This window comes from Brassica rapa, chromosome A09, assembly GCF_000309985.2.
Source record: "Brassica rapa cultivar Chiifu-401-42 chromosome A09, CAAS_Brap_v3.01, whole genome shotgun sequence".
Classification (NCBI taxonomy): Eukaryota; Viridiplantae; Streptophyta; class Magnoliopsida; order Brassicales; family Brassicaceae; genus Brassica; species Brassica rapa.
The window spans coordinates 3,471,552-3,484,474 of NC_024803.2; the positions used below are offsets into that span (position 1 = coordinate 3,471,552).

The 12,923-nt window shown below is 33.6% G+C and overlaps 2 protein-coding genes across 2 annotated transcripts; one reads left to right on the top strand and one right to left on the bottom strand.

The window, feature by feature from the left end:
* The first annotated feature begins 2,840 nt into the window (after positions 1 to 2,840).
* LOC103837082 (ethylene-responsive transcription factor ERF003) lies at positions 2,841 to 5,052 on the top strand. The gene is made up of 2 exons (XM_009113411.3): positions 2,841 to 4,292; positions 4,379 to 5,052. The coding sequence occupies exons 1-2, from the start codon at positions 4,210 to 4,212 to the stop codon at positions 4,833 to 4,835; spliced, it is 540 nt and encodes a 179-aa protein (XP_009111659.1). The 5' UTR covers positions 2,841 to 4,209; the 3' UTR covers positions 4,836 to 5,052.
* Positions 5,053 to 5,581: 529 nt separating this feature from the next.
* Positions 5,582 to 12,915, bottom strand: LOC103837081 (zinc finger protein 3). Its single transcript, XM_033278811.1, has one exon. The coding sequence runs from the start codon at positions 10,757 to 10,759 to the stop codon at positions 9,995 to 9,997; it is 765 nt and encodes a 254-aa protein (XP_033134702.1). The 5' UTR covers positions 10,760 to 12,915; the 3' UTR covers positions 5,582 to 9,994.
* Between the last annotated feature and the right edge of the window lie 8 nt (positions 12,916 to 12,923).

Sequence of the window (12,923 nt, forward strand, 5' to 3'; positions counted from 1 at the left end):
GTGGTTTTTCTTGAAGTCATAATTGCGGTCTAAACAAACATTTTCCATCAATAATGTTGGCACTTGTCATTTCGATGGATCCATTCTAACAGCATACTCTTTTGCCCAACATATATATCTATCACTTTTTATTCCAATTACTATTGACTCTAAAATGGATACGTTGTCTAAATTGGAATATAAGTTTTAAAACACTAGCGACTCAGCATATTATATATATATATATATATACATATATATATATTGTATTTTCTTATTTGATGAGCCATCTAATTTTGTTTTATCTATAGAACAAAATATAAAATTGACCCAAAAACATCCGTATATAGGAGAATCCATAGACGAAGTCTGAATGTGACATTCCCCTCTACAAAGAGTGTCATTATATCGTATATAATCATATTATTATTATTATTCCTTTTCCTCTTAGACTATCATCTAGTAAACTGTATAGTCAGGAATTATGGGTATGATCATAAAAAATTAATAAAATATATAGCATTCGAAGATTGTTTTGGTGTTTGATTGAGTCATTATCGGAGCCTCACATGGGCGAAGAATGATGGTGAACGAGTCTCGCTAGTCATCAAACTTCATATTTTCCAATTATTATTATTACTAGGTCCTTGTCCGCGCTACGCGCGGATAGTATTTTGTTTTTTTTTTCATATTTTTGTACTATTATGTCAATTGTTTAGTTTTATAAAATGTTATGTTTTTATTGTAAATTTGGAATTAAAAATCTAGTTTTTCCTTACTGTAAAGTAAGTTAATTTTTTTGAATCTTACCACAACACATTATACATAAAGAGAATATAGTTGGTCTTTATATTCTTATTTGGTGTAATATTGAAAATTTTGATGGTTTTTTTAAATTATATATATTAGGATTGATTTTCGTGACTATATTCTATAATTGTCTAAAAAAATTGTTTGTCCTATATAGACATCCACATAAATATGGACTTCTGATAAATTTGTTCATTGAGATATTTAGTTTCACTTTTAACTTTATTCTCTTTTTTGACATCCTCATGCTAGCTTGTGGGGCTAGCCAACTTGGTGCAAAAGGGTTTACAAAAGCTGATTGAGATGCGCGTGATCGGACACCTTTTGCTAGGCTATTCATACGGAATTTTAAAGCTCTAGGAATATAAGCAATAGAAAGTTCAGAAAATTCTTTAGATACAGCCTGTATTTCGTTGAGCTCCGAGTCCAACACAGGCCAATCTTTCTCCTTTTGAATAAGCATAACCAGTTGTTCACAGTCGATTGAAAGACCATCTCTCTGTGTCTAAACTTCAGTATCACTTGCATTGCCCATAGCAAACCTTCAACTTCCGCTTACAGTGGTGATTTGGTGCGTGTATATCGGTCCTTACTCCAAACAGCATTGGAAAGTCACCATCCATTAACACAAAGCCAAGTCAAGATATGTCTCTTTCATTTATCCAGGATGTCTAGCAGGAGCGTTTCTTTGCGAAAGAACAGTTGTGTCCGTTACCTCAACTCCCATGTCAATCTCCATAATCTTGTCTACACGTTGAGTTATCCTCCAACACTATGCTTCAATTTTATTCGCTAATGGGAAAAACATAATTCCTACGACACTATTAATGATTATTTTTTTGTTAGACCGATACGGCAAACTTATGTTTTATTTAACAAAACTCTTATTTTAATTTTGTATTAAAGAATCAATTATATTTTATATTATCCATAATTTTAGTAAATTTACTTATTTGTCATGTTTTTATTAGGTTTTCGCTAAATCACTAATTTATTATTTATTTTTAGCTAAGTCACTAATTTATTAATTTAAAAATACCCTTAATTAATATTATATATATATATATTAAAAATGAATTTTTTATTAGTAATATTAAATTTCTATTTTATATTAAAATTTAGTTAGTTATTCTTATTTGTCATATTTTATTAGGTTTTAGACTTTTAGATAGGTTATTGATTTATTATTAATTTCTAACTGATTCGCTAATGTGTTAATTAAAAGAATACCCTTAATGAATTTTATATATAATTAAAAACGAATTTTATTTTAATCATATAAAATTTATATGTTATATTAATATTAAATAAATGATTTTAAAATAATATAATAAAATTATCAAAAAAATTTAAAATAAGATAATTCTTATTTATATTTTGTAGCTATCTGAAAACAATAATTTTATTATAAAAGTTAAAAAGATACAAAAAATTATAATTAAATATTATTCAAGAAAAAAACATTTATATAAAGATATTTTCTAAACTATTTCTAAGATATGAGTGTTTTAAAAAATTTAACACGGGATGTTTAGAACACAGGATTATGCTTATGAGAGAGTGGCTCGGGAATGGGCTTCGAGATGGGTCGTCATGAGAGAAAGGTAAATGGGGGAGACGGCGATTAGGTTATTCAGAGGATGAGAAAGCTGTGTGCGCTTTGGCTTGAGTCTCAACAATACGTAGATTAGGGTTAATGGACTGGGCTGGGATAAAGTGAATTATCAGATTGATGGGATTAATGGGCTGGGCTGGGTGAAAGTGAATTATCTGAGTTTGGCTTCACTTCGGCTGATGGCGCAAAACAAAAATACGGAGTCGGAGAATGAGTTAGCGCACAGGAAGCCCGATCGTGATTTTAATTTGAAGCCTAATCTGGCAGTGACGTGGCAATTTGATTGGCCCTGATTATTTTGAGCATGTGGCTAGCTTTAGGAAGCTTAAAAATAGTCCCTTTTATATAGTGGGAAATCATATAAAATTTTTATGTTATATTAATATTAAATAAATGATTTTAAAATAATATAATAAATTATCCAAAAATTTTAAAATAAGATAATTCTTATTTATATTTTGTAGCTATCTGAAAACAATAATTTTATTATAAAAGTTAAAAAGATACAAAAAATTATAATTAAATATTATTCAAGAAAAAAACATTTATATAAAGATATTTTCTAAACTATTTCTAAGATATGAGTGTTTTAAAAAATTTAACACGGGATGTTTAGAACACGGGATTATGCTTATGAGAGAGTGGCTCGGGAATGGGCTTCGAGATGGGTCGTCATGAGAGAAAGGTAAATGGGGGAGACGGCGATTAGGTTATTCAGAGGATGAGAAAGCTGTGTGCGCTTTGGCTTGAGTCTCAACAATACGTAGATTAGGGTTAATGGGCTGGGCTGGGATAAAGTGAATTATCAGATTGATGGGATTAATGGGCTGGGCTGGGTGAAAGTGAATTATCTGAGTTTGGCTTCACTTCGGCTGATGGCGCAAAACAAAAATACGGAGTCGGAGAATGAGTTAGCGCACAGGAAGCCCGATCGTGATTTTAATTTGAAGCCTAATCTGGCAGTGACGTGGCAATTTGATTGGCCCTGATTATTTTGAGCATGTGGCTAGCTTTAGGAAGCTTAAAAATAGTCCCTTTTATATAGTGGGATTTGTTAGTTGGGGAAAATCTAAAATTACTTGGCATTATCTAGATACACATACATGTTGTGATGATCAATCAGACCCATGTGAAAATGGATACAGTGGGTTTGAAGTTTCACCCCAGCCAAAATGTCTTTTGATCCAACTTGTTCACCATTGGAAAGATAAAGGAAACCTACACATTTTTTTTGTAACAAAAGGGACCTATACATATATCAGCGAAATTATTAGTCTAAAAGAAAATAGAATTTTAGAATCTGAATCGTTTTCTTATGAAACTAGTCCTGTAAGTAACCAAAATCATGTACATAAGTTTTGATAAATTTGTTTGTGGATAAGTCTTATTCTCTCTTGAATGAAATTACAATTGATACTTTCCAAAAACTATTCTCCTGCATTCAGCTTAAACATGTGGTGTCTAAGCTTTTAATATTCACTAAATCTCTAAAATATGTGGGACTACTAGATAATACATTTGCCCATGTCTTGGCAATTTCGAATACAACAAATGAGTCAAACATAAAATCCAAAGAAATTTTCTGGGTCTTATTGGTAACGGTGTGGGTCCCTTTAGGACCAAATTGATTGCCAGTTAATTTGTAAAATAAATTTGTTACACAACAAAACACATCTCTCATGAAGCCAACAGTACTTATAGCCACCCTTCACTCTTCCAAAACGCTCCTTCACTTCTATCATCACTTTCCTCCTTTACATTCCCCACAAACACTTTGATAGACTCACCTGAACCCCAGTATTCTAATGGCACGACCACAACAACGGTTCCGAGGCGTGAGACAGAGACATTGGGGCTCTTGGGTCTCTGAAATTCGCCACCCTCTCTTGTAAGTCTTTTACCATAATACCCGTGTTTTCATTTTTTTAATATCAAGAAGTTATGCTGATTCTTGTTTTTTTTATTTTGTTTCAGGAAAACAAGAATCTGGCTCGGGACTTTTGAGACTGCGGAGGATGCGGCAAGAGCCTACGACGAGGCAGCTAGGCTAATGTGTGGCAATAGAGCTCGTACCAACTTCCCTTACAACCCAAACGCCATTCCTTCTTCCTCTTCTAAGCTACTCTCCGCCACTCTCACCGCTAAACTCCACAAATGCTACATGGCTTCTCTTCAGCTGACCAAACGGACGCAAACGCAGACGCAAACACAAATGCAGAACGCTAGATATGACGGCGTCATGAATGTGACCTCTGACGGTAATCAGTACAACAGAGGAGGAGTAACGGAGATCAAGTGGGAAGACGGAGACGTGGATATGCAACATAATCTCAGGCCACTGGAGGAAGATGATATCGAGCAAATGATCGAGGAGCTGCTTCACTACGGTTCCATTGAGCTCCGCTCTGTTTTACCTACTCAGTCGCTGTGATAAACGGCTTTATTAGGGTCATTCTATTAATTTTTATTTTATTACATTTTCCTTCAACGGCGTCGTTATGAGAGTAGCAGTGACAGTTCAAGACATTTTGATCTGAATTGGCCTCTTTTGAAACGCTCATTCTTGTTTCTACAAGAGCAATCGATCATATGCTATGTAATGTATAGTATTTTTATGATATGAAAACGTTATCAATTTTTTTGCATCAGATTCTCCATGTAAACCAATTGAGAAAAAAAAAACAGAAATCATGAGAATTATGTTTTGAGTTCGTGTGTGAATAAGTGGGGATTTTATGTAGTGAAAAAGATGCAACATTTGGATGAAATATATCATAAGAAGAGAGTTTGGAAGGGTTTGATTCTTTTTTTAGTTTGCTGTTTTTCATGCATGTTTTCATTTTTCAACGGTGGGACTTATTTTTCTTTCCTTTAAAAATTCTATTTCTCACTCTTTTGATTTTTTTTTCTTTTAAATTTGGGATTGCTGCCAAGTAGAAAAGAGTGTCCCTAACACCACCATCAAAAATCTAACTTTTAAATTAGAGAGATTTGTATGTTTCTAGCACTTTTACGTTGGTCAGCCATACGACTAATCAAAAGCAATAGAAACCTGACCTAAAAGAACATATTCGACTCAAAACCAAAATTAAAACCAGACCTTTGGACTGACACAAAGAGTCGGCTCCAGGGATTTTGGGAGTATGTGACTGTTTCTATGTAATTTTTTTTTTTTTGCAAATTTGAAAATCTAAAATTTTTTGTAAAGCTTATTTATATGTAATTTTTTTCAAAAAATTTAGGGATTTATTGCAAATGTTTTATCTAACATGGCCTAGAACCGGCCCTGTCGACACATCTTAAATTAAACTATGTTCTTTGATTTGTGACATAAGGGTTTTGTTGTTTAATCAACGTTTTGAAATATTTTGTTTGGTTTAACACAAATAAAGTTATTTTCTTCTTGCTGATTTTTAAAATGTGCAACCGCAATCACTCTCTATACATAACGTTTGACGGATACGGTGAAACAATTATAACCACACTACTACACCATATCTTCTAAACAATTTAATACTGCAAGTCTGCATCACAGTAAAAGATTAATTGCAACGCAGTTACTATAATTCGGTAGCATCTCCACTCCGATCGATCGTTTCTTCTTGCAAGCATGTACACGTTTTTATCAGTTGTTAGGAACATATATAATTGAATTTAAGTGAATGATAATTCAGTATGGTTAGTTGGCCCGTTACGACATAATTATAAACCAGTAAACATGCAATGCATCTAAATTGCAGCACATAAATGATTTGACGTTCGGAATTATATGGATGCAAAAAGATTTCTTGTCCCCTTTATTTGCATGCTGTAGATATTAAACTATAAATCTATATCATTCTGAAAATAGATAGAAGTAAATTACGCAAGCTATGCATATACAATATCGTATAACTTATGATGATGATGATATAAATAATCAGGGTAAACTATGATTTGAACAGCTTTTGGCTTTGATTTGATGAGACTTTCTTATCATCTTTGGTATGCTGCTGATCATTTTTACAATAAATAACACTCCTTTGATTTGTAAATAAATTTACCATTATACCACATAATTGTATGTTTATCTAACTAAGAAAACTGATGGAAGATTTTTAAAAAGTCTTCGAAGATGTGACAAAAGCCTATAGTTTATAAGGTTGACAAAAGGGACATAAACGCTATAATAACTCAATTTTAACTTATAAGCTCATATAAATTCTACAATGGTTTGTCAAAAGCAATTATAAGACTTCTTTAAAATCTAATGAGATGTTCCAAATTATTTTGCTCGGAGTTCTGTACAGTAGGCTAGCAACCGATTTCAATTGATTTGGTAACAACTAAAATACTGCCTACGTGACAATTATTTAGCCACTATATATACTCTCATAGATCCACTAACAAAGATAAAAAGAAGAAAATAACCATGTTATATGTGACAAAATTTGTCAAACAATAGTACTGAGATAGATTAGTTTCTCAACGTGATGCTATTGTTTTTTGGATCGAGGTCTTTATCGAATGGAACTTATAATGATTATAACACCTGTTTGGAAATTGATTTTGTTTCCCCCACAACCTTTTGAGAAAGGTAAATTAATTAATAAATAAATAATGAAAAAAATAGGAGGGAATTACAAAAGTGTAGTTTATTCCAATTATTATGTTTTGTTAAAGCATTTTATAGCAGTAAAGGTGAGATTTAAAATAATGGGCATGCTTGTGAGTTGATCATCATTACTTCTTTGAACTTCTGTGACCCTTTTTCCTTTGAGGAATGTCCTTTTCTATTGTCCCAATAAAAATTTCACTGCACTCACCAAATAAAGAATGAATAGGTATTCATATTCATATGAAAATGTGTTTTTTTCCATTCTTGTTATATGATACTAGTTATATGTCGTCTCGTACTAGTGCATGGAAATGTATTTCGTTCACCCAAATTTAAACAGAAGTATTGCATACAAGACCGATCCTGGCCATAACAATTCAAAACATTCGTTTCAGCCCCTAAAATGCAAACTAACATGTATCACTTGACCCTCCAAATTAGTTAAGAAAACTATAAACATAGATTATTTAAGGGGTATTTCAAGTCCTATAAATCTAAGGCCGGTTCTGTAATATACTAATATGTATGGATTCTAGTATCGTCCTTATTACTAAAACATTGTTATTATTAGAACAAACCCGGTTGGACATGAAGATATTATCAAGTTGATTATCTACCTAATATTGTAAAATCTTCACAAAACCATTTTGTATCCTTTCATAGACCACATGGCAATCATTCTCAGTGAGTGTTTCAGTGGAGGTGAAACATTATGTAAGGCTGATTGGTTATCACAGAGAAGAGTGGATGCAGTTGATGGAGGACGATGAAGATCATGAAGTACAAAGATGTCAGCCAAACTAACTCACATGTAGTATCAGCCATAGTGCGATATTCTACTTCTGAACTGCTACGACATTATTAGTTGTTTCCTGAAAAATCAAGAGATGAGTGAATCACCAAGAAACACACAATATCCGTACCAAATTTTAGCAAAAAAAAAACACACAATATCCGGTAGTAGAAAAACGAGAATCCGGATAAGCAACCCAGTTTAGATCAGAGAAAGCAGTAAGATGGAGATAAGGTGAAGTAGAGTAAAATAAACCTTCGCATGGATCATTCTTCAGATATAATCTTATTAGCTGAACAGTGTGTGGAGCAAACATGTATTGACGCAAACTATGCACATCATAATTAAGTGATATCAAGTTGGGTATGCGTCAAATACAAAAGTCTGCGATACCCGTGAACACCGAAGAATCCTCAAGTGGAACACAATCATCAGAAGATATCTTGAGATTAAGTTCCATAGGTACTAAAAGAGGCTTGCAGCCTAGTAAACCATCATCCAAGAAGTTCTAAAGTATATTTCCCAATACCAATGTTGTTGCGTGTATTCTCAAACCCAAAAAAAAAAAGTAATTTGCTGGACCAATGTCTCAAAGTTTAAATGCAGATTTGAGATTGGACTTGAACTCGTTAATAGCAGAATTGTCATTTCCTACTAGCAATATTACTTGAGATATTTGATAGAAACAAGAGAGATTATTAAGTTTAGACATGTTTAGTTGATTATATGATCTTTGTAAACATTGAAAACAAGTCTCTGGGCCTTGGGGCCCAACTCAAAGAGGCTACTTTCTCCCACATTCCCGGCCCACTTCCCTTGCCGTTTAGTTTTTTTTTTTCCGCTGGTGGGCGTCTTATTTAAGTAGCCAAATGATTTGATCAGTGAAACTGATTCTACTTATTTTGGTTATGTGTAGGGCAAGTGTGAGTGAGATTGCATCAAAGAAAGATTTGGGGCCAAAACGATAACAAACAAGAAGATGATTTTCGAATGGCTTGTCAGGTTTTGTTACATTACATGTTTTGGATGTGCGATCGTCCACTTGTGCTCTTCTTGGATTTATCCATGGAACTGTATGAGTTTGGTTCGTTCTGACTATATATATTTGTTTCTTTATCTCTGTGAATACAAACAAGCATATCTTCTTCCTGCCACTAAATTGTTTACTAGTGGTGGAAAAAGACATGATTAGAGACTTACTTGATTCAATTATCTTCGACCAATTTTAGAAAAAACACGTGAAGTCGTTGGTGATGAAAGCAATATGTGTCGTTTTTTTTTGGTAATGCTTTCTGAACATATGAAATATGAGATGGCCTTTTATTAAGTTATCCATGCTTAAGAAAACCCACGAAGATAATCCAATCTATTGGTGCCGTTCTTTATATTACATGCAATTTCAGGAAAATACACAATGTTGGAGTCAGTACTTAAGCATTACACTTGCCTCTTTTAAAATGTATAGTTCTTTCACCCCTTTAGATAGTCGCTTGCTTTTGCTAATGTGTCACCTTTTATGCAAAATTAATTTGCTTGTGTGTCTGTGTGTGTGTGGCGTGCACGGACTCGTTTAGTAATTATCCTCGAGGGCCAAAAAAAGAAAGGTCATTCGTTGTCATAGTTTACACCACTTTGGGGTCTAACAAAGAGAAGCATTGGATGCTTTAGTGATAATATGTTTCAGTTCATTCAAAAAAAAAGTTTCAGTTTTCTTCTATAGTACTCTTTGCTTTTAGTGTCACAATCATCCTACGCAGCAACTATCTTCTTTTTATTACATATGTTTGGTTCTGTTCGAGTGTCTTCGTAGCAACTTTTAAGTAAATAGAATGATTGTTCTAACTTTTAGGTAAACCAACTTTGACATTATAATATTATTTCCTTTTTCTTGTCAAATAGAACCAAATCTTCCCTCAGATCTCAATGTCTTCTATTTTCCTTTACTCTATACACATTTCTTTTCCAATTCTAGGAATTAGATTAAATATGCAGCATATGCTTTACACTGTTGCTGTGTGTCTACATGAAATCCACTATGTATGTATAGTCGAAAAATCCAAGACTAAGTAGATACGTGAAAAGATGTACATTAGATATTTTTATTAGACAGGAACATATACACATAAGAGTGTTAATTGATAACAATCAATGAAAACACATTAAAAGATACTACTAAATGCAAGAATCAAGAAAAAGACATTTAAAGCTTGAGGGATAAGTCAAGATTCTGTTTCTCTTCCTGAATTGTGCTAAACAACCCTTCGTCTCCTTGCCATTGTTCAAGAGTCAGTGACCCTACTAGATTCCTTCCTATGTTGCTCGATGATCTAGCCATGTTATTGGACCGTGTAGTTACTGAAGGATCCATCATCATCATCATCTGATGATGATGCTGATGATGATTATGAAAATGATCCACTGAAGAAAGTTTACCTATTGCTGGTTGTTGATCAAGTGGTAGTCTTGACCAGTTGATATGACCATAATGATCACCAAACCCGTTATATGAACTTATATTGTGGCTCATCGAGTGCGCTTGAATTTCCAAAGACCTGTTATTGTATTGTCCATGGAAAGAAACTGGAGAGAAACCGTAAGGATGTCCAAAAGCCGAAGCTGATGCTCCCATTCGTTGCGCTCTCTTTGCCAACGTCCTCTCTCTCTTGTGTGCGTTTTGGTGACCACCAAGTGCTTGTGAGCTATAGAAAGATCTTTGACAGTAGTTGCATGAGAATAGTTTGTGTTCCGTGGGTGTAATCGACCCGTTATAACTCTGGTTAACATCGATACTCGTGTCTATGCAGTCGAGGAGATTGAGTTCTTGAGTAGAATCGTTAACGTCTGCTTCTTCATCCTTAAAACTCTGTTCTTGCCTCTGGTTTAGAGAATCTTGACATGGAAAAGCTGTGGAGGAAGCCATGCAAGAGGGATCTGAAGGCAGTTGCTTCTCCCTAGAAATGTTCATGAGGGCTAAAAAGAGAACATATTATTTTTTCTTTTCCAAGTGATGATTTCTTCCCTCTCTCTCTTTCTATTATTAATAGCTATGAAAGAAGCTTTTATCTGTAAACAGAAGCAGAAGTAGATGGTATTAGAAAGGAATAGACAAAGAAAATAATGCCCTAATAGTAAAACATTTTCTTAGATATTTTTGTAATAACAAGTATTGGACCAAAGTACTATGGAGATGAGAGCGATAGGTCGGTTTGGTTTGCTATCACACACTTTTCACAAAACACTTAAAAGCTAAGCTTATTGGAACTCCACCATCTACATTTATACCTTATATATATACGTTAATAACCCAACCAGGTCATCAGGTTAGGGCAACCCCTTTAGTCCTTGGCCATGATCAATAAGTTGAAACTGGTAAGTTGGTGTATGTGCAGTATTTTCTTTAAGTGGATTACAAACGACAACTGAAAAAATGAAGCAGTACTGAAAACAGTTATGAAGCTAGTACATCTGATGAAATGACAGGAGAGGAAAATGACAATAAATTTTAAAGGATTGATGTCCAAAAGAAAATATATATGTACTGGAAATGGACCATCTAAATTATTTTCAGGTCAGTTTATGAATACTTTATGTAACTCCACGTGGTAAGTGGCCACTTCTGTCCCCTCTAGCTTCTCTTGTTGGTCTTTCCTTCAATCGTTTTTTCTTCTGTTCTTTTATACTCTCTATTAAGAGGCCAGACCGTAGATCAAACTGGATATAGCGTTATTCGGATTTAGTTAAGCAAGTGTATGCCCCTCACCCTGGATATAGCGTTATTCGGATTACAGAGTATATAGCGTTATTCGGATTTAGTTAAGCAAGTGTATGCCCCTCACCCTGGATATTTTGCTATCATTACTTTTTGACATTTTATAATTAGTTGTGTTTAGTAAAAAATCATCCAGGGAGATCTACACCAATATACTATATATTATCTTGTAAACCACTCACAAATAACATGGGTGATAATCGGTTTGAAAATCTCTTTATTTGATTAATGATAATCTTGGGCAGATCTGTTTCAATATTATGTATCTTAGTGAGATACTTTAACTAGAACTATATGACTTATAAAGAATAACTTATCTTTTGTCCAAAAAAGAAAAAGAATTAACTTATCTTTATGAGAGAGATCAACCTTTTGTTTGTGTGAGACGTTAAAGGAAAAAAAAATATTTATGAAACTTCCACGCTCTTCTTTCTTTATCGTCTAAAGAGTGTAGATCATTCGTCAATACAAAGTTTGGTTTCCCACTTATTTCATCATGAAATACAACTAGGTTGCATGGAGAAAGTCGCTTTATTCCACCAATCAGAACTTCTCTTTTGGACACCACGTCAGCAATATAAAACCCACTTGGGCACTGAGCAAAGGTTTTTTTATTATTATTTCAGCATCTTCGACTGGGGGTTTATGTTATAGCACACCACTTAACATATCCAAATCTTTAGCTTAAACTTATTTACCAAAGGATGTACTTTAGCTTGCAAATTGTAATGAATATGGAAATATCTAATGGTTAGATTGTGTAATTGTCGTTTGCCATCTGCGACCATACTTGGTGGGTCCAACGTTACTAATGAGTAATGGCCGACACAGAAATGGTAAAAGCTGATTCAGAGTTTTCAATTGCAAATTCTTTTCAAATTCACTAGTTTTGCTTATACTTATAATGCATACATGGTGGGGACGTTATATTCTAAGTTACTAATATATCTCTAACTCTCCGTTAAAGGAGTCCCTAGTTTGCTTGTCACAGCAATATAATGATCTGATTTTTGGAGTGGCAAGTAATGTGAGTTAGAGAAAGCTTATTATAGTTGCCCAGTGACTAGACTTTATGCAGACTGTGACAGACTAGATATGCATCATGTATGTTTCTGAAAGAAAATAAAAAGGTTAATGAGAAATCGGAGTGGGGAAGATGATGTTAAGATATGTAGAAACACATCCCCAACATGCAATTATACAAAGAATACAAATGTCTAATCATTTTTTTTACACATGTCTAATCATATATTAACCAGATCTACTGTTGGTGTCTTCATCCAAAACTTGAGTTAATGTCTTTCAAAAGGTTTTTTTTTTTTTTTTTTGGAAAATCCTACAAACCAAACATGCTCCAAGT